General features: G+C 52.3%; 1 protein-coding gene across 1 annotated transcript in view; it reads left to right on the top strand.

Moving 5' to 3' along the window:
* Positions 1 to 3838: 3838 nt before the first annotated feature.
* Positions 3839 to 21575, top strand: part of LOC111150644 (poly(ADP-ribose) polymerase 1) — a 37695-nt gene continuing 19958 nt past the window's right edge. Inside the window, exons 1-5 of the mRNA XM_022508129.1 lie at positions 3839 to 4107; positions 8600 to 8765; positions 16859 to 16974; positions 17563 to 17777; positions 19266 to 19365. Of these exons, the coding sequence (XP_022363837.1) occupies positions 3988 to 4107; positions 8600 to 8765; positions 16859 to 16974; positions 17563 to 17777; positions 19266 to 19365 (717 nt within the window). The 5' untranslated portion in view covers positions 3839 to 3987. The remainder of the gene's footprint in view (positions 4108 to 8599; positions 8766 to 16858; positions 16975 to 17562; positions 17778 to 19265; positions 19366 to 21575) is intronic.

Genomic DNA, 21575 nt, shown 5'->3' on the forward strand with positions numbered 1-21575 from the left:
TTTTTAAGAGAGAAGGAGAGAGCAGAGACAGAGGCAGAGGCTCACTAGCCGCTGAGCAGAGAGCTCAACGTGGGACTCGATCCCAGCACCCTGGGATCCAGACCTCCGCCAAAGCAGGCGCTTCACGGACCGACACACCCAGACACCCCTAGATTATGGTCAACTTTTTAAACATAACTCCCATTCTTTCTCGTATGTCCTCCCAGTTTCATCTGTGTTCAAAGCCCCCAGGACCTCGTCCTCAGACGGCATTCTAAATAATGTGTGCCTCCCTCAGACCTGGGCTTGCCTCATTAGCACATAATGTGGGTTTTCTAAGTATAACAGGATTGTCCAGGGAGGGGCTCCCCTGCCAGGCCAGTGGCCGCTGTGGCGTGTGTAGTTTCCATTGACACCTCAGCTCTGTCCCACCATGTGCTTGGCTCCTATGTTTGGGGTCACTCATTTTGAAGCCTTGCGGGGTTTCTCCCTGCTTTCCTTCTTTCTCCCCGTAAGGCCTTGGTCGACCACCCTCTGCGGTTTCACCTGAGCATGCTGATTTGCTAGATAGTCTCGGGTCTTCTTCTTCCCCTACAGAAGGTCCATTTCCCTCTGAATTTCCTTTCTGATCAATACTACATGGGTCTGCCATTGGGAAAATCTGATGGCAAGTTGATTCAGGTTCCTTCCTCTTGTGATCATCTCTCTCTATGCAGGTTTTTATGAACTGCGTGTGTGTGTGTGTGTACATGCACAGAGGCCCGCAGGACACAGCCCAAACAATACACGGGGACAAGTGATGGCCTCTGGGATGTGGGAATGGGGAGGGATGGAGAGGAAGAAAAATTCTCACTCACTGTTTTACTTATGTGTGTGTCATTTTAATTGTTTTTGGTTTTGTCGTTTACCTTCCTTTGTTTTATCGAAGGAAAATTACACTACATTCCTTGAGCTCATCCAGAGACTCGGTCTCTCACGCCCTGTCCCTCTACAAGACAGCAGGGTGCGGGCTCAGGGGTCCCGTGGACACCCCTTTGCAGTTGAGAAAAGTAGAGATGTGGCAGGTGGCAGAGTCACAGGGCTGGGGGCACATGGGTAGCCAAACACCAAAAATGAAAGAAACCACTGGAACCAGAAGTCAGGATTTGGGGCTGGATTGGGTGTGGAACAGAAGAGTCCAGCTGACACCAAGGTGTTTGGCCTAAGCATTGGGAGAACCGCGACCCACCTAAGTGGGCAGTACTAGGGGAAGTGTTGGACATTACTGGAGAAGCATTTAAGACACCCAAGCAAAAATACTGAGTAGGCGGTGGGATCTAGCTGGCTCTCCTTCGAGTTCTAGGGAAAGGAATTCCTAGCCTTTGTGTGTGCCCAGGACCCCTTCATGGGTCCAGTGACATCCATGGACCTCTACTGCCATGGTAGCTCCCAGAGACACATTTGGAATACAATGTATTATTCCAGAAGTCACAAAAGAGAAAAAGCCTCACAGACCAAAGTAAGATGCTTGAACGACAGGGTTCATTGCATCAGCTTGAAACACCTGATTTAAACTTCCTGCAGAAAAAGATACAACATGGGGTTGATGACACACAAAGGACAGGGTAGAGGCTAGGTAGAACATATCATCTAAATCTGGGGTTATGCAATGGTCGTTTGTTCCTATGTTCTCTCCACTGCACCAGCCAGTCAGACAGTGGGGTTACTAATACTGGAGCTGAGGATGCTCAAGGTCACTCCAAGTACTTGGAGCCCACTCACAGAGACATGTGCAAGTGCACCCGGCCACAGCTATAACTTGCCAATTAGCCTGCAAAACAGACGAGGAGTTGTTTGTTTGTTTTTTTTTTAAGATTATTTATTTATTTGACAGAGAGAGAGAGAAATCACAAGTAGGCAGAGAGGCAGGCAGAGAGAGGGGTAGGCAGGCTCCCTGCTGAGCAGAGAGTCCGATGTGGGGCTTGATCCCAGGACCCTGAGATCACGACCAGAGCCAAAGGCAGAGGCTTAACCTACTGAGCCACCCAGGCACCTCAGACAAGGGTTTTACCTGCAATTCTTGGGCAGGTTGTATAGGAGGTAGAATGGGACCATGATGTTAGCACCAATGAGTGAACCTGGAGGTCAAATGGTCTTGTCTTTGGATTTGGTTACTCCCGGAGTAAAATTATTCTATTCGTTCCATCACATACTCCACATTCTTAGAAAAAAATTTTATTTGACAAAGAGAGAGATCACAAGTAGGCAGAGAGGCAGGCGGGGTGCAGGCTCCCTGCTGAGCAGAGAGCCTGATGCAGGGCTCAATCCCAGAACCCTGAGATCATGACCTGAGCCAAAGGCAAACGCTTAACCCACTGAGCCACCCAGGTGCCACCATCACATACTCCACTTCTTCTGTTCACCTTCAACATCGTTAACACACCTAACTTAAGATTCTTACCTGTGTCTCACAACCTATTTGCCTACTCAGGATCCCCTGTCCTGTTACTAGCTTTCTTCTTTCTGCTGAGTTTCATCGATCCTGTTCATTTTTGTCTGCTCTAGCAGAACTCAATACTCAGATACAGCACACTCCACAGGACCTTTTTATTTTCGTATTTTTTTAAGTAGGCTGCATGCCCAAGGTGGGGCTTGAACTCATGGGCCTGACATAAAGAGTCACACCGTCTATTGACTCAGCCAGCCGGGCGCCCCGTGCACTCTAAGATTGTATGTATGTATGTATGTATGTGTTTGAGAAAGAGAGAGTGAGAGAGAGCATGAGAGGGGAGAAGGTCATAGGGAGAAGCAGACTCGCTGCACAGCTGCTCTGCCAGCTGGGAGCCCCATGCGGTACTCAATCCCAGGACTCTGGGGATCATGACCTGAGCAGAAGGCAGTGGCTTAACCAACTGAGCCACCCAGGCGCCCTTAATTTATTTTTTTAAGATTGGTTTATTCATCTTAGAGAGCGAGCAGGGGAAGGGGCAAAGGGAGAGAGAATCTCAAGCCTACTACGCTCTGAGCACAGCTCGGGGGGTGGGGGGGGGAGCGGGGAATACAGAGCCGGACACTGAACAGAACTGGCACGCGCCTCCTCCCCTGCCACGTTTTATTTTTTATTTATTTATTTTTTTTAAGATTTTATTCATCCACTTGACAGACAGAGATCACAAGTAGGCAGAGAGGCAGAGAGAGAGGAGGAAGCAGGCTCCCGGCTGAGCAGAGAGCCCGATGCGGGGCTCGATCCCAGGACCCTGGGATCATGACCCGAGCCGAAGGCAGAGGCTTAACCCACTGAGCCACCCAGGTGCCCCTAACCCCGCCATTTCAAGTGCTGAGGGGCCTAACCGTCAGGTGGAGCGCAAACACCCGCGACGACGCCTGGCAGCAGAGCCCCAGGTGCGAAGGTGCCCCCAGACTGAGCGCGGGTCCGAAGTCTGCACCGGCCCCGGGTCACGGCGGGCGCAGAGCCTCAGGTGCCCCCACACCGCGCGATGACTCCGGGGTCTGCACCGCGCGGTGATCAGGGAACCGCGGGCCCGGTCTCCAAAGGGGGGCGGGGCGGAATTCTCCACGCGAGCGCAGGGGGTCAGGGCGCAGAGGAGGCGGAGTTCGCTCCACCGCCCGCCACCGCCCACCCGGCTCGCGCAGCCGCAGGCACCCAGGGAACACCGCCCCCGCAGCCGGCAGAGGGCGCGCGAGCGGCGGGCGTGCCCCGAGGGCGCGTGCGCGGGGGGCGTGCCCCGAGGACGTGTGTGAGCGCGGCGGGCGTGCCCCGAGGACGCGAGCGCCGGGGGCGTGCCCCAGGACGCGTGCGCGGGGGGGCGTGCCCGCGGCCCAGCGTCAGCAGTCGGTCGGGGAGCGGCGGGGTAGCGAGGCGTGTTCGGCGGCAGCGGCGGCGTTGCCGGCGGCAGCAGCAGTAGCAGCTCAGGGCCCTCGGGCGCTTGCTGGGAGCGAGGGGCGGGCGGCAGGCGGCGGCGCGTGTCCAGGGCGGGGCGCCCGGAGCGGCGGCGGCGCGAGGGAACGATGGCGGAGTCCTCGGACAAGCTCTACCGGGTGGAATATGCCAAGAGCGGGCGCGCGTCCTGCAAGAAATGCAGCGAGAGCATCCCCAAGGACTCGCTGCGCATGGCCATCATGGTGCAGGTGCGCGCGTCCGCTTTGTGCGCGGCGGGGGGGGGGGGGGGAGGGGGGGGGGGAGCCCGCGAAAGCCCGGGAAGTGCGGCTCGGGGCCCTGCTGCAGGGTGGGGGCTGCTTCCTTCCCCGCTGCCTCTTGGGGGCGGGGGCAGAGGCGCGCGTGGGCTTCCGAAGCCGGCCTGGTTCTGACCTCCCTCGTGCTGGGAGATTTTTGTCCTACATTGATGATGGCGACGGGCGCCTGCGGGTTTTTTTTTTTTTTTTTTTTTTAACTATTTTCGTCTGTGGTTTCGACGTCCGCTTACTCTCAGTTTTTTCTTAATTATGCAGAACTGTAACAGCTGGTGTCATTTCTGTACCGTGCCTTCGCTTTTAGCCCAATTCATGGTTTGAAGTCCTATTTTCCCCAAACTTTCCCGACTCCCAGGCGCGTTCTCTTCCCGCGGCATTTACAGCTGTCGGATCTGAGTAAGAGAGGCTGGAGGGGGCTGCTCATTGGGGGCTACTGGACACACTGGGGACGCCCCGACGGGTGTCTGAGGCTTCCCAGATGGGGGTGTAGGCCTGGGCGGTGTGTCTGAGGCCCTCCTCCCGCTGCCAGTGTGCTCCTGTCTGCCCGTTAAGTCTTGGTTCTCCCCTGGCCCGTTCTACTCTTCACCAACACGAAGCTCGTGTTCACGGAGTTCATTGCCCTCGCTCAAGGTAACTTGGTTTTCTCTGAGGCAGCAATGAGTTTTAGGAAAGTCCAGACAGTCCTCGCTGGGTTTTCAGTACTTACCAAGTGGAGCAGAACGGGTACTAGATGCGCTTGGAGACTGGGGCTCTCTCGTCCGGGTATCCTGAGGGCCTAACTCAGTACCTGCCAAGCAGTACCACCCTTTAGGGAACACAGAGTATGTCAGGCACTGTTAGGTACTAGTGACACAAGAAGGGCCCCCCTCCGGACCCCAGAGCCTGCTGACCTATATGTTTATCAGGCACTGAGTGCCGGGGTAGGATCCATTTCTGCTCTCTGATCTTCAGCCTGAACAAGTGGGCTGCCTGATCTGAAGCTCCCTTGTGTCACACTGTTAACTCTCCTGGAATTTACATTTTTTTATTTCATTTTTAGATTTTTTAAAATTATTTATTTGACAGAGAGAGAGCTCACAAGTAGGCAGAGGGAGGGGGGGAGCAAGTTCACCTCCAAGCAGAAAGCCCAATACCAGGGGCGAAGGCAGAGGGTTAACCCTCTGAGCCACCCGGGCACCCCTCCTTTTTTTAAATAACAAAAAGGAGAAGCTTTCTCAGTGCAGGGGTGCTTGACCTAAAATCTGTGGGGTGGCATTCGGTGGGTTTAGAGGACTTTACATTTCTGCAGTCACTAGTCTCTAAATAAAATACTTCCTTCAATTAGGTATGTAAGCACAGAGTAAAAGCAGAAAAGTAAGAGGTTCCTGTGATTTTTGTCAGAAGTGGTAATTATAGGTATTTTCATGCTGCTTTGCACTTGGGGATTTTTTAAAGTCATCCATTATGCTCATCAGTATTTAAAGTTACTGTAGTTGTTAGAATGGGTGCTAAGGTCTTATTTCGTGCTTTAAGATTTTATTTATTTATTTGACAGACAGAGATCACAAGTAGGCTGAGAGGCAGGCAGAGAGAGGGGAGGAAGCAGGCTCCCCGCTGAGCAGAGCCCGATGCGGGGCTCGATCCCAGGACCCTGGGATCATGACCTGAGCCGAAGGCAGAGGCTTTAACCCACTGAGCCACCCAGGCGCCCCTTACTTCGTGCTTTAAAGCTCACTGTATCCCATCGAATTTTTAAATATTTTGATAATTATCTCAGTCTAATTAGTTTATTTTGTGAGCTCGTGTATTCTATGATGTGTTTTTAAATTCGAGAAAGGCACATCTATGGGCTTCACTAGTCAGCCAGAGAGGACCGTGGCCTGTCGGGAAGGACAGACAAAATCTTGGTGCAGCCTGTGTGCCAAATACAGAGTAGGGCTAGTTTGGTGCTTCTGATGGTAAAAGAAATTATTATTAAAAGTAAGTGGTTTTCTGCAACTGTATTTGGGGGTGGAGTTTTAACTCAAAATGTAAAGTCTGGTCTTGTAGGCAGAGCCAGAGGCCAGAAAAAAACGAAACCATTATTCTACTTGGACTTAAATACCTTCTTTTACATTTGTATGGGAGGATTGTTGAGTGTCAGATATCTGATCTTTGGGTGGTGTGCCCTGAGGAAGTCTCCAGGGGCCGAAGGGGTCTTGCCGCCTTTGGACTGGCCTTGCCGCCTTTGGACGGGTGGGCCCTGCGTTCTTCCGTCTTGGGTGGGCTTGAGGCAGACAGAGGGCACACAGTGGGGTCTCACGCTATTAACCGGCATTCCATGCTGTCTGTGAGTAGGTGGGCAGTGGGCTGGCTTGTTTTACGCAGAAGGAAACAGTTCTCTGAGTGAGGACCCAGTTCCCTGGTAGATGCTGGGTGTGTGTTAGGAGTACGCACAGATTCTGCCGTCTAAGTTGCCAAGTGGAAGCATAGTCTTGTGATCTTGTTCCAGTTCCTTTCCCGCTACATGGTTGTCACTCCCAAGTTCTAGGGTAAAGCCTGGGTTTGTTCAGGGGTCCTTCCTCTCAAGTGTGACCGGGAGCCCTTACAGCCCCCAAGCTGGTGCTACGAGTAGGCCCGTGGGCTGCACCTCTCTGTCACCCCACACTGCATTAATGGTTGGGACACAGCACCCAGACCAAGGTTCCCACCAGAGCCACAAGGTCCAGCGTGGGGTGGAGGCATTTGGGCCCCGTGCCTTCCTGTGCTTGTGGGACCCGAGTGCTGCAGAGGTAGGTGGGGGGGGTGGCCCCAAGGCAGGAGGAGTCCAGGTGCAAGGCACTGCAAATGTATAGCAAGATGGCGGACGCTTCTGGAGGTGTCGCCTGCCTCGTTGGTAGTTTGACACAAGTCCATTTGGAAATGCCATTTATTTGGAGTGAGCAGTCTTTTCCCCAGCAGGAATTCCCCCATCCTTCCCTTGTCTTTTCTTATCTCCAGACTTGGGGTGTCCACAGTCCAGCTGCCTTCTATGAGCAGGTGTTGCCCGAAGTTAGCAAGACGGAGGCAGCTTCCAGCCCGGTGCAGGGCACAGGCATTGACGGAATCAGGGCCCAGAGGGATTGTTCTTACCTGGGAGGGGCTTGGGAGGATCCTTCTGGGAAGCTGACTAGGGCTGTGGAGCTTTCTGGGCCGAGGGGACTGCTGATGTGTGGGAAACCAGGCTGCTTGATGCTGGGGAGTCCTTGCAGTGCCCTGGAGTGAACCTTCCTTCTGCATATATTACACTGAGAAAGAGGAGACTCACAGCCCGGGAAGGGGGTAGGTGGGAGAAGTCACTGTTTTTCCAGAATATTTCTTCTGTCCGACAGTTCCCATCCGAAAATTCCTACGTGGTGGTTGATGTTTGATGCTGTTTTAGTACTTTTCATTCCATCTGCGTGGCATTTAGCTTTATTTCCTGTAAAAGCAGATTTTTGGAGCCGCCTCTGCTTTGGTCAGAACCACGTGTGTGTTTTTAAGGAGCTCATTCTGCCAAGCAGCATGGCGAGCGGACAGAACCTTGCTGTGGACGCGCGTCGGACCGAGCCACTTGCTGCAGCACCTGTGAGGTGGGGGTGCTCTACCCGGAGGCCACTGAGGGTTCCCGTGACGGTTTGCAAAGGGGCCGGGGACTGAGTAAATGCGGTGCTTGTCCCACTCTGCCCTGTCACCGTCACCATCTGCTCTTGAGGCCAGAGCGTGCTCTGGCCCCGGGAGCCCAGAGCTGGCAGTGTCCGCAGGAGAAGAGCCTGCAGCTGTCGCATGAGGAGCAACCCGAGTGGGAAGCATCATAGGAGAGAGGAAGCATGCCGTGACGGGCAGCATCTTCCCCTGTGGCGGGGCTTCCTGGGATGCCCACTGACCCTCCAGCTCCAGACCCTGGAGGCTGCTGTCCACAGATCCCCGGGTCGTTTGCCCTCAGAGAAGTTCCTTTCACTCATGTTGGCACGGCTGCGCCATCCTGACACGGTTTCCTGACACGGTTTCTCTGCTTTGCTCATTATCTGGGACTTGTTCCTCGTTATTCTGACGCCAGAGGCACTAAGCCCTTTCTGGACCACCTAGGCCCAACGGGGGCAGTCATTGGCCTCCCATGCAGGTGCAGCAGGATGGGGTCATGGGTGGGGATCTTGTGTGTGTTCCATGGCCCTGGGAGGGAAGTCGTGTCACTGAGACGTGTGGCCTATGGGGCAGAGCTTCGTTGAGGAGCAAAGCTGTTCCCCAGCCACGTCTGAAGAGCAGCTGTCGGGACAAAGCTTGAGAAATCTGGGTGGGGATGCCATTTCTCGTTGGCTCACGGCTTTCCTCAAGTGACATGGGGCACATGGGCACTTCTGTCCTGGGTTTTCAGCGAAGAAGGGCCTCACATGCGCAGTGGCTGAGAGCTGGGCTTGAGGCTGCTCGCTCACCTCCCTCTCTTCTCTTCCAGTCGCCCATGTTTGATGGAAAAGTCCCACACTGGTACCACTTCTCCTGCTTCTGGAAGGTCGGGCACTCCATCCGACACCCCGATGTAGAGGTGGACGGCTTCTCTGAGCTCAGGTGGGACGACCAGCAGAAAGTCAAGAAGACCGCAGAGGCTGGAGGTGTGACAGGTGTGTAGAGATGAGGGAGGTGGCTGGTGTCACCCCCCCACCCCCCACCAGGCAGCTTCCACGGGGGTCTTTTCTGGGAGAACATTCGGTTGCCCCCCACATGTTTTCCAGCTGCGCAGGTGGATAACCGAGCTGCCTCATTGACTTGGTGGCACAGTATTTTATTTTTTAAGATGCTGCTGATGGAGCCTTTGTTTTTTTATTGTTCTTTTATTTTTAAGTAATCTCTGCACCCAACGTGGGGCTGAACCCACAAACCCAAGATCAGGAGTTGCTGCTCCTCCCATTGAGCCGGCCAGGCACCCCAGCGGTGAAGCTTTTGAATCTTTGGCAGTTTTGTTTTTAATTGACTTTCTTTTAGAGTTCTTTTTTTTTTTTTTTTTTTTTTAAGATTTTATTTATTTATTTGACAGAGAGAGATCACAAGCAGGCAGAGAGGCAGGCAGAGAGAGAGGAGGAAGCAGGCTCCCCGCTGAGCAGAGAGCCTAATGCGGGGCTCGATCCCAGGACCCTGAGATCATGACCTGAGCCGAAGGCAGCGGCTTAACCCACTGAGCCACCCAGGCGCCCCTCTTTTAGATTTCTTGTAGGTTCACAGCAGAATGAAGCAGAAAGTTCAGAGCATTCCCATCTGCATCATGCCCCCATGCAGGCAGGGCCTCTCCCTGTCTCACTCTAGAGAGATCCGGGGGTTGCATGGAGCCCTCATCATTGCCCCAAATCCGCAGTTGCCGGATTCTCTCACGGCAGTGTACATGTTACAGGTTCGGATGGTGTGCAGTTTGGACAGAGTGAGTTTGAATTATGCAGGCCCCTTCTTTGTGTATCTTCCTCAGTAAGTCCCATAGGGGTTTGTGAACGTTTCTGTTCCCGTAATGGTTTGCTCTCCGTCGTCTGCTTTTCGGGAACGATACTACACGGAACACATGTGACAGAGGGTGTGTTAGCCGTGGGTTGTCAGTGGGGCTTGCGGTGAACGGCAGGCTGTTATTGTTAAGTTTCAAGGGAATCAGAAGTTACACACGGATTCTCAGTGCACAAGGGGATCCACACCCCAGCCCCCGCCTTGTTTGAGTGTCACCTGTGCTCAGGGTCAGTCATATGCAGCCTCTTCACTTAGAAACCAACGGGCGTTGCAGGTTCCTCCATGTCTCGCTGGCTCAGTTCTTTGTGGTGCTGAATGATACTCCATTGTCTGGATGGACCGCGGTCTCTCGCTCACCTGTAGAAGGACATCTGGGTTGCTTCCCAGTTTGGGAAATTATAAATAAACCTGCCGTAAACATCCACATGTAGGGTTTTTTTTGTTTTAAAGATTTTATTTATTTATTTGACAGAAGGAGAGAGCATTTAAGCAGGAGGAGTGACTGAGGGAGAGAGAGAAGCAGGCTCCCCGCCCAGCAGGGAGCCCGATGCAGGTCTTGATCTCAGGACCCTAGGATCATGATCTGAGCCGAAGGCAGATGCGTAATTGACTGAGCCACCTAAGTGCCCCATGTGTAGATTTTTGTGTGGACATGTTTTTTTGTTTTTTGTTTTTTGTTTTAAGATTTTATTTATTGGGGCACCTGGGTGGCTCAGTGGGTTAAAGCCTCTGTCTTTGGCTCAGGACATGATCCTAGGGTCCTGGGATCGAGCCCCACATCAGGCTCTCTGCTCAGCAGGGAGTCTGCTTCCTCCTTTCTCTCTCTCTGCCTGTTTCTCTGCCTACTTGTCATCTCTGTCTGTCAAATAAATAAAACATTAAAAAAAAAAGATTTTATTTATTTATTTGACAGAGAGATCACAAGTAGGCAGAGAGGCAGGCAGAGAGAGGGGGAAGGAGGCTCCCCGCTGAGCAGAGAGCCCGATGCGGGGCTTGATCCCAGGACCCTGGGACCATGACCTGAGCCGAAAGCAGAGGCTTTAACCCACTGAGCCACCCAGGCGCCCCTGGACATAGGTTTGCAGCTCATTTGGGTAGATGTTTCATTTTCTGAAGACCAGCAAACTGCCTTCCTAAGTTTGCTGCCCCAGTTTGCATCCCCCCAGGCCCTCACCAGCGTTTGGTGGTGTCATTGGGGTTTTGTCTGTTCTGATAGGCGCTAGAGGTGTCTTAGGTTGACTTGCAGTCCCCTGATGTCGTTTGATGTGGAGCATCTTTTCACGTGCTTCTTGGTGTCTGCATCTCTCCTTTGGGGAGGAATCTGGATATTTTGCCATTTGTCATTTATATTTTTAGTGCCGAGTTTCAGAGTTGCTCATCTATTTTGGATAGCAGTCCTTTATCAGCTCTGTCTTTTGCAAGTGTCTTCTCCGTGTCTGTGGCACATCTTCTTTCTCATTCTCTCGACAGTGTCTGGCACAGAGCAGGAAAGTCCAGCTGAGCAGCTCTTTCTTTCCTGGACCGTCTTCGGTGTTGCATCTAAAAGTCATCACCATACCTAAGTCAGCTGTTTTTCTCCTGCGTCACATTTTGGGAGCTTTACAGTGTGGCATTTTTCTTTTAAGTTAAATTTTGTAAAGGAGATAAAGTCTTGGTCTGGATTCATTTTGTGTGCAGATGTCCACTTCACCAGTGGTTGGAAATTGTCTTTCCTCCGCTATATGGTGTTTGCTCATTTGTCAGGCGTCAGTGACTGTGTGTGGGGGTGTGTCACTGAGGTCTGTTCTGGTCTGTTTTGGTCTGTTTATCCGTTTGTCTGTCCTCCTGGTACCTGACTGTCTTGATAGTAAGTCGTGAAGTCGGATGGTGTCGGTCCTCTGACTTTTTCCCCTTCAGTACTGTGTTGGCCGTCCTGGGTCTTTTGCCTCCACATAGACTTGAGTCAGTTTGTTGATACCCACAAGCCTAACTTGCTTGAGATGCCTGTACATTTTAAATAGTTTTTCATCATTTGTTGAAGATTTCCTGAGGCTGGGTTCTCGTTGGTCTACCTTAGAAGCAGACCCCGCTGAACCTGTTCTCGTGCCTCTGGGCTGTCGCGGAACGGCTGCCGTCCTTCCCCGCAGAGCTCTTGGTCCCTGGGCCTGGGCGGCACCATTCTTTCTGTCCTCCACCCGGCAGGTTTGTGTCCTGCTACTGCTGATCTGTGGAAACTAAGAGGTCAGTGACACTGCTCACGCTCGTGAATAAAAACAACAAATTTGCTGAGAAACGGTTCAGAGAGCCAGCGGGTCTGTTTTCACTGGGGGCAACGGTGACACGGTCTTGTTCTGTGGTGGTTTTCCCCTTTTGTGTTCTGGTTAGTGGGGCTTGTCTGTTTAGGAATGTGCCCCACCTAGTTACAATTGATGTGTATTAAAGTAGATAATTTTACAATATGGAACATGGTAAGTTTGCTGTAACTGTTTCTCTTGCAAAACATCTTAAGTCCTAAAGTTAACATAATAATACCTTGTGGTTGTCTAAGGATTTTTGTATCCAAAGAGACTGATTTAATAGACAGAGACACCCAGGAAGTTTACATCTTACCAGATCCTGTAATTCCAAGATGGTGATCATCGGCCCTGTGGGATGTCTCCCTAGGAATTTTTTTCAAATAGTTGATTCCTGTGTGTGCTGTGTTTATTCTTTCCTGCAGAAATGGGGTTCTAAGTGTCACTTTGTTAAATGCTCTGTCACTGTGTGTGTGGAAAAACACACGTAACGGGAACTCCACCCTCAGAGCCGTTTTCCCACGTGCACTCTGTCAGCCTGAGCCTCTCTAGAATGTTCTCACCTTCCCCTCATTGCCCCGTTCACAGTGGCTCCTCCCCTACACTGATTTCTGTCTGCATGGGGCTCCTGGGTGCCTCCTGTGCCAGGAGTCGTGCTGGGTTTGTCCTCCTGGGCCTGGCTTGTCTTGCTCAGGGTAGTCCGTGCCATGGGCTACAGTTTGGGTAGGCCACAGTTTATCCGTCCCCCACCTTGGGGTACGTGTGGGTCATTTCTGCCCTGGGGCAGTTCCAGATTGTGCTGCAGTGGACGATGGTGTGCGGGGACCTGGTCCAGACCCCGCTCCCTGCCCTCCCAGGGAGCCGCCAGGGCTCGTGGTCCACCTGTGATGCACAGTGTTCTGCAGGGGCTGCGCCACTGTGCACCCCACCAGCGACACTCGGGTTTCAGGGTCCTTCCAGGTCCCCCATGTCCTCACTGGTGCTCTTTTGTCTGAGGGTGTGTTTTCCCTTTTTTATAATACCCATTCTAAGGTGTTCTTTCATGTGATTTTGATTCACGTTTTCCTAGTGGTGTTGACCTCTTTGTTAGATTTTACACTAGAGTATTTACTATTTTATAAGATCTGTTGATTTTAGAGAGAGTACATGAGTGGGGGGGGCAGAGGGAGAGGAGAGAGACTCTCAAGCAGGCTCCCCTCAACCCTGGACTCGAAGCCCAGCCTGGAGCTCAGTCTCAAGACCCTGAAATCATGACCTGAGCTGAAACCAAGAGTTGGTCACTGAGCCACCCAGGCTCCCCTAACACTTACTCTTTTCATGTTAAGTCTTGTGAGTTTTTTAAAAACATGTAGTATTTGTGGGGCACTTGAGTGGCTCAGTGGGTTAAGCCTCTGCCTTTGGCTCAGGTCATGATCTCAGGGTCCTGGGATCGAGCTCCGCATGGGGCTCTCTGCTCAGCAGGGAGCCTGCTCCCCTCCCCCCACCCCGGCCTCTGTCTACTTGTGATCTCTGTCTGTCAAATAAATAAATCTTTTTTTTTAAATGTAGTATTTGTTTATCAATTATTGAAGTTTGTTCTATTTTGTGCTTCATTCACGACCCTTGACATTAATGTTCTCTTACCCTTGTGCAATAGCCCATGTCCCCTGGAGATGCACTGACGGTCCCCAAGGCCAGTGAGCCAGGCTTCAGCTCCAGACAGCCTGTCTTTTGAGGCCACACTGTCATCCGTTTTTGCTACGTTGCAGATAGAGGTGCTTCAGACTTCTGTCCAGACTGGGCAGCTGTCCAGCTATTTAATTCCGAGAGATGCTACTAGAAGACACAAACCATCCTGAGGCCTTCTGTGTTTGTGTCTGATTGCCTTCCAGAAAGCTTGGGGCCCTTAGACTGGCACCCCCCCAGGGACAGGTCCCCACTTCAGGTATTTCCATTCCTCTTCACTGGGCTCCTGGTGGGGTGGAATGCTCTGTCACGCTTGGTAGTCAGTTTTACTAATTTGGTACTTGTAGGTGTCCTTTCCTCATCCTTTAGGGTATTTTGTGTTTTTTTGTAATGAAACAAAATATGAATTCTTTGTCTTCTGTTTTGCAAATATATTTGCCAGTTTTGACTTTTTAAAATACATAGTTTTGTGGGGGGTTTTGTTTTCGTTTCTGTTTTTTTAAGTAAACTCTACTCCTAACATGGGGCTCGAACTCAAAGACCCTTAGCGAGAGTTGTGTGTGCCCACCAACCAGCCAGCCTGCCCTTTGACGTGTTTGTTTGAAGCACGTTTGTGTGTTTTGCTGTACTGAAGCTTCATCCTGAACTAAATGTTCTGTTATCAACGTCTGTCTGCTCATTTGCAGCTTCTGGTTCTGCTCTTATTTCTCAGTTCTTTATCTGGGATTTTTAAAATGGTTTACATGCAGTTCTGTGAGTTTGACAGATGTGGGCAGTAGTGTAACCTGTACCCCGTCAAGTTAGGGAACATTCCCATTCCCCCCTGGGAAGTTCCTTGCGCCCTCTCTTCAGTTACCCTCCCCACCTGGGTGACCATGGCTCTGGATTATCTTTGTGTGACTTAGGATTTCTGAAGCAAAGGAACTTAGCTTCTCCCATAACCTCCTTCTACTCAGCACAAGGCCTGTGAGGCACAGGCTGCCTGGCTTGTCACCACGTGGGATTGCTGAGGGATGATCCTTGTAGTAGATCACCGTTGAGCCGACCTTCTGTTCCCAGCCTCGCGCTGGTGCAAATACAGCGACTGTTCACGTTCGTGTACGCATCTCTGCGTGACACGCAGTCACGTTTCTCCAGGACGATCACCTAAGAATGGAGCGGTAGAGTGTCCGTGGATGTCCGTTCAGCTGTTTCAGAAAACTGTCAGACTGTCTTTGGGTTGTACCAGTTCCCATCCTCATCAGCACCTGGCACAGGCACGCTTCGGTATTGGCTCCCGATATGAGTGTAGTGAGAGCTCAGCCTGGTTTTGGTTGGTATTGGTCTTTTTCTTGAGTTGTAGGAATTCTTGGAATATTCTAGGTGCGAGGGCTCCTGGGTGGCTCAGTGGGTTAATCCTCTGCCTTCAGCTCAGGTCATGATCTCAGGGTCCTGGGATGAGTCCCACATCAGGCTCTCTGCTCAGCAGGGAGCCTGCTTCCCTCCCCCCACCCGCCTGCCTCTCTGCCTACTTGTGATCTCTCTCTGTCAAATAAACAAATAAAGTCTTTAAAAAAAAAAAAAGAATATTCTAGGTGCGAGTCCCTTATTAGAGATAGATAATGTGAATACCTTTTATCATTCTGGGTATTGCCATTGTTTAATTACTGACATTTTATGAAAAGTAGTGGTTGATTTTTTTTTTTCTCCTTTTTTAATAAGGGCTGTCCACCTTCTGAGAAATCTTCCCTGTTCTAAGACTATGACATACCCTCCTTTGTTTTCTTCTGGAAGTTTGGTGGTCCTGGTGTTCGTTTTTGGTTCCCAATTGAACGTTTGTGTTAGGTGGGAGGAGGGGGTGGTTTTTTATTTCTTCCTGGTAGGTACCATGTTGTTTCCGTTACCATTTTTGCGAAGACTTTAAGACACGTGACTGCATAGCTGGGTGTGTCTCTGGACTCTGGTCCCCTTGGCTGCTGTGTCTGCCAGCATCTCACTGTCCTAATTCCTACAACTTTGTGGGACATCATGAAATCACAGAGTGTGGAGGGAATAAGTGTTTACCTCCCCATAAGAGTTCCAAAATAAACAGATGGTGCCATCACTCACTAAGCTTTGTTCTCTTTCAATATTGTGTTGACCTTTCTAGGTCCTGTGTTACTCCCTACAAATTTTATGGTAAACTTACGGATTTCTTGCCCAAACCGGCTCCCTAGGATTTTGATTAGCATCACGTGGAATGGGGGGGGTGTCAAATGGGATTGATATGCTACCTGGTTGGGTCAGTCAGTCCATAGACCTGAAGTATCTCTCCAGTTACTTGGGCCTTTGTTAACTTCACACTGGCCTGAAGCTTTCCTGGGGAGGATTTGTGTATCTTGGTAAATCTGTTTCTAAGTGTTCTATGTGTTTAAAACGCTACTTAAATAGGAGTATGGTTTAATTTCCTTTTCTAATGTCTATTGTTCACATATAGGAACATTTTCTATGTTGACCTTGACTCATCCAGATTTGCTCAATTCACTTAATGGTAGAAGTAGTTTTTTTTTCTATATTCCTGCTGGTGCAGTCCTGTCCCTACAGGTAGAGGTGCTTTACCTGTTCTTTTCCAAGCTTACACCTTCTGTCTCCTTTTCTTGCCCTAGTGGCACTTGCTAGAGCCTTCGAGACAGTGTTGAGTAGATGTGGTGGGGGAAGAAGGCCGGTATTGTTCCTGATCTTAAGACAGAAGCTTTCAGTCTAGGACTCACTTCTATGTAAGAAAAGACTCCTTTGTTCCGGGTGCTTGGCTGTTGGTCCCCAAGGTTCTGTGCCGAATGACCCCAGCTTCCCCCCCACTGATTGAGAAATGCCACCTCCCTGCGTGTTTTGCTATTTGCATTCCTGTTTCTGTGTGAAGATACCCCCTTTTTAAAAAAAAACAACCTTTAATTTCGGCATGTAACTTTGATGCCTAGAAGGATCTTGGAAATCAGAAAGTGGAGTTAAAATGTTGCGGAGGATGCGGCTTTCGTGATTAGCAGGAAGCAAGCATTTTGTCCAAAGTGAGGGGGGGCCGGAACAGTGATGGAAGGAGCTGGAAGGTGAGACCGGCACCCTGGGGCACCACGCTGTTCCAAGAGCCTGTCCAAGGAAGGGTCGTCTTTTCTTGCCAGAAGAGCAGCTGTGTTAGCCACAGCTGTTAGAAACAGACGCCAGAGAGCTGGGCCAGTCGCAGTTGCCCGGGCACGAGGTGTCCCGGGGCTTGGGGGGCTCGGGCTCTCTGCAGCCCCCCTGAAGCTGAGCGCGCGCCACTATGCTCCATCCTTTAGGCAAGGGCCAGGATGGAGGCGGAGGCAAGACGGACAAGACGCTGGCTGACTTCGCGGCCGAGTACGCCAAGTCCAACAGAAGCACGTGCAAGGGCTGCATGGAGAAGATTGAGAAGGTGAGCTCAGGGGAGGGGTTTGGCCGCTGGAGGCACCTGGCTGTCCGGCAGCCGCCTTGTCGGGTGTCCAGAGAAGAGAAGATGCAGGGCTGTGGGGGTTAGTCCAGCGCTGGTGGTTCAGCGTCAGTGAATGTCTCCCAGCCCCGGAACTCCTGAGAGTGTCAGGCCTGGGGTCCCCGACCTGGTCCCCAAGGCTGTACAGAGTTGTAGTGTGGGGGCCACAGCAGTGGGGGGACAAGCCCACTGGGGTGGGGGCTTGCGGGGTGGCATCCTCGCTAGTGGTCAAGGCCAGCTCTGCTTATATCCGCTCCGGGCTGGCAGAATGTTCTCAGGGAAGAGGTTGCGCGTCTCATGTTCCTGGGTGGGTGCGTGGAGTTGACCTCATTTAAAACGGGGGCGCTGAGGCTTTGACTGGCACAGTCCGTGGCAGCAGAAAGCAGTCGGAGGCTGCCAGCGGCCCTTCCGGTGCCCTTGGTGTGGACCTGAGGCCCTTTGGCTGGGGTACCAGCTAACCTTTGTTTCCTCAAGTCCCTGATGTCACCATCACTCTTGTCATCTTCTTGGTACCACATGTGGTTCTTCCTGCAGGGCCAGATCCGCCTCTCCAAGAAGATGCTGGACCCAGAGAAGCCCCAGCTGGGCATGATCGACCGCTGGTACCACCCAAACTGCTTTGTGAGAAACAGGGAGGAGCTGGGCTTCCGGCCGGAGTACAGCGCTAGCCAGCTCAAGGGCTTCAGCCTCCTGGCAGCGGAGGATAAGGAAACCCTGAAGAAGCAGCTCCCAGGAGTCAAGAGTGAAGGGTAGTTGGTGGGGGGTGGTCATGGGTGTAAGGCCCCAGGTAGACCCTGCAGATTCCAGGCTATTCTGGCATCTCTCTTTGCTGACCTGCAGCGAGCTGGGGGTGCACCCCTCCTGGGTGCATGGTCTTGTAACTCCCGTAGCTCCCGCCCATCAGTTCCCTCTTCCCCTTCTGATCCACAGACAGGCGGGACCAGCTAGCTGCCACTGCCAGCACCCCTGGCCCTGAGTAGTCCCCATGCCCGGGCCAAGCATTACATTTCCTGGGACCTTTGCATGACTCGCTTTCCCGTCCCTGCAGCATCTTGCGTATCTGGGTCTCTGCTGTTGCTAGGAGGATTGTGGCGGGAGGAGGGGAGCTGTGGATGAGAAGCCCCCTGGTGTAGTGTCAGAATGGTATGGGGTTCCTGTGGCGCTAACATTGAGGACGGGAAGTCCAGTTGGAGCCAATCTGGAGTTGGCGGGCGCTTGTTCTTTCCTGTCCCTTCTGCTGGTATCTGGGCCCTGGTCTGGAGTCACTTGGGGTCATGGGCACAGCAGGGGAAGGGTGGCAGGGCCATGCCCAGCTGTGGACAGTGTTGGGATTGGGGTGATTCTCACCTTCCCATCATCAAGCCGCTGTCAGGCGCCACCTGGCTTCATCACACACAAGCTTGTGCACAGCGTATGCAGCTCTGGAGGAGACAGGAAAACTGGAAAATCGGGCATGGATTAAGGTCAGGCCAGCCTGTGCTATGTGTGCAGGGAGGCCTAAGCTCCCCTGTGTGCCATGGCAACAGCCAGCATCAATGGGGCAGTAACAGAGCGGCAAGCATTGTGCTGAGTGCTTAACAGGGGTCAGGTCATTCTCTGGAAGGCACATGGGTTCTCCGTTCGTGTGTGAGGGAAAGTGCAGGGGTTTGAAGCCGGGTCTGTGACAGCTGCAGCAAACCCTTAACCACCATGACTTCTGAGGACCCTCCCTACTGCCCTGTGCGTCCCCCACCCCACCCCCTCTCCCCCCACCCCGGTCAGGTGAGGGCTGAGCCAGGTGTGCAGGGACCTGCTCCCATGGCTGGGGGGGATGACTGTGTAGTCTAGCCTTGGACAGCCGCACCAGGAGCAGCCCTGTGGTTTAGCTTGAAAGGCTCAACCCTGGCACAAGTGGTTCATCCTTCTACAATCCCTGCCCCTCGGCTGTGGGCTATGGTCACAGTCCCTGCCAGAACCTTCCAGCTGCTTCATTTGTGTCAAGAGATACATGGGGAGATTTGATGTCAGGTGCAGGCTTTTTCCAAGGCCCTGGGGCCACTCCTCGGAAGCAAAGTAAACTGTGCTGTATGTGGGGCCTGTCACCAATACTGCCTGGGCATACCCTGAGCTCCAGGGAGTAGAGCAAGATGTGCATGCGGGGCCTGGCAGGCAGGAGTTACAGGGACAGGAAGTCCTGCGTCCCCTGAGTCACTGGTTCCAGGGTTCTGATGGTTCTTTTTCTCCCATGTGTCTTTCAGAAAGAGGAAAGGCGACGAGGTAGACGGGATGGATGAAGTAGCCAAAAAGAAATCTAAAAAAGAAAAGGACAGGGATAGTAGGCTTGAGAAGGCCCTCAAGGTGAGCTCTGAACTGTGTGTCTGCTCATTGTTGCCTCAATTCTCTGCCGTCCTCCTGGGAGGAAAGTTCTAGGATGCATGTGCATCCCACTCAATGAGACCTCCAAGAATTCCCAAATTGGGAGCAGTGGTGAGGTAACACAGCTTTCCCTCCACCCCCAGAGAAGGCCTTGGTGCTTCAAGGAGAGCCGCTCTTGGGCTCTGGGGCCTGGACCAGCTGGTCCCCAGCCTCTGGGCAGTGTGCATCCTGGACCTGGAGGGCTGCTAGCATGCACCGCACATAGTGTTAAGTTCAGGCACGCATAGGGGACTGAAAGAGACCTAGTTCTTTTTTTTTTTCTTTTTTAAGATTTTATTTATTTATTTATTTATTTATTTATTTATTTATTTGAGAGACTGAGAGAACATGAGAGGGGAGAAGATCAGAGGGAGAAGCAGACTCCTGGTAGAGCTGGCATCCAGATGTGGGACTCGATCCTGGGACTCCAGGATCATGACCTGAGCCGAAGGCAGTTGCTTAACCAACTGAGCCACCCAGGCGCCCCCATTCCGTAGTTCTTTAGTGGAGTGCCGGACTTGCTGGGGACGCACAGGGGACTGGAAGAGACAGGCTGTTTCCTAGTTCTTTAGTGGAGAGCTCTTGTCTGCAGAAGCGATGGAAGGCATGTGGTGAAAGCGGACAGAACCGATGACCGAGTCCCTGGTCACGGATATTCAGCACCGTGTTGATGAGGCGGGCGTGGAATCAGTAAAGTTGAGGAGTCCGAAAATGCTGGGTGTTTGGTGCTGACACACACATTGGTGCGCAGCATCTGCGGCTGTGGAGTCTGTAAGGGCACTGGGAAGCTGCGGAGAGCCGGCATCACTCTTGTCGTGGGAACTTGCTCTCTGCCTGCATGGCACTTCCCGTGAGAGGATCCGGGTTTTGCTGTGGCACAAAAATCAGAATCAGTTTCTGACGTGGTTGGAGCTGCTTGGTGAGAACCCTGGGTTTGGTGTGATTGTCCCTCAGCGGACCCATTTGCGAATCTGGCTGTAGTAAGGCTGTGGCTGGTGTTACTTTGCACTTGCTCACCGGTGTGGTGTGGTGTTCTCTCAAGCGTCATCCGGGATGAAAGGAATGTAAGAAATGCAGATGTTCCCCACCCCACCACCCCCGGGCCTCGCCAGCCTGGCCTTGGTGGTGGGATTCCACTGCTCCCGTTGAAACTTGTACCATGGGACTCGGCCCATACTCCCCCACGCTGTGACTGGCAACATAACGCAGGTGGGTGCGGGGCAGGTACGCGAAGCTGGGAACAAGTGCGCTGTACTGTCGCTTTGCTAGTCGCATTAAAATCTTCCTCGCTCCAGGGTCCCGGCTGGCCCGTTGGGAGAGCACACAGCTCTTGATCTCAGGTTCCTGAGCTTCAGCCCCATTTGGGAGGCAGAGATGACTGAAAATGTCTTTTTTTTTTTTTTTTTTTTTTTTTTTTTTTAAGATTTTATTTATTTATTTGACAGAGAGATCACAAGTAGGGAGAGAGGCAGGCAGAGAGAGGAGGAAGCAGGCTCCCTGCCGAGCAGAGAGCCCAATGCGGGGCTCGATCCCAGGACTCTGAGATCATGACCTGAGCCGAAGGCAGCAGCTTAACCCACTGAGCCACCCAGGCGCCCCTGAAAAAGTCTTTTTAAAAGACCCCATTAGGGGAGCCTGGGTGGCTCAGTGGGTTAAAGCCTCTGCCTTTAGCTCAGTCCATGATCTCAGGGTCCTGGGATGGAGTCTCACATCGGGCTTTCTGCTCAGCAGGGACCCTGCTTCTCCCTCTCTCTGTGCCTACCTGTGATCTCTCTCTCTGTGTCAAATAAATTTAAAAATCTTTAAAAGGGGGGCGCCTGAGTGGCTCAGTGGGTTGGGCTGCTGCCTTCTGCTCAGGTCATGATCTCAGGGTCCTGGGATCGAGTGCCGCATCGGGCTCTCTGCTCAGCAGGGAGCCTGCTTCCCTCCCTCTCTCTCTGCTTGCCTCTCTGTCTACTTGTGATCTCTCTCTGTCAAATAAATAAATAAAATCTTTAAAAAAAAAAAAATCTTTAAAAAGGACCCCATTAAAATCCACCCTTGGTGTGGAGAGCGACTCCACGGGGTCGGTGGGGCTGGCATTTTTACATCTGGTTTGCAGGGGTGCAGTCTGCAGCGTGGGGGACCCTAGCAGGGAGGAGGCCCGCCCTGCC

This window comes from Enhydra lutris, unplaced genomic scaffold (genome assembly GCF_002288905.1).
Source record: "Enhydra lutris kenyoni isolate GAN:26980312 unplaced genomic scaffold, ASM228890v2 scaffoldscaffold24, whole genome shotgun sequence".
Lineage (NCBI taxonomy): Eukaryota > Metazoa > Chordata > Mammalia > Carnivora > Mustelidae > Enhydra > Enhydra lutris.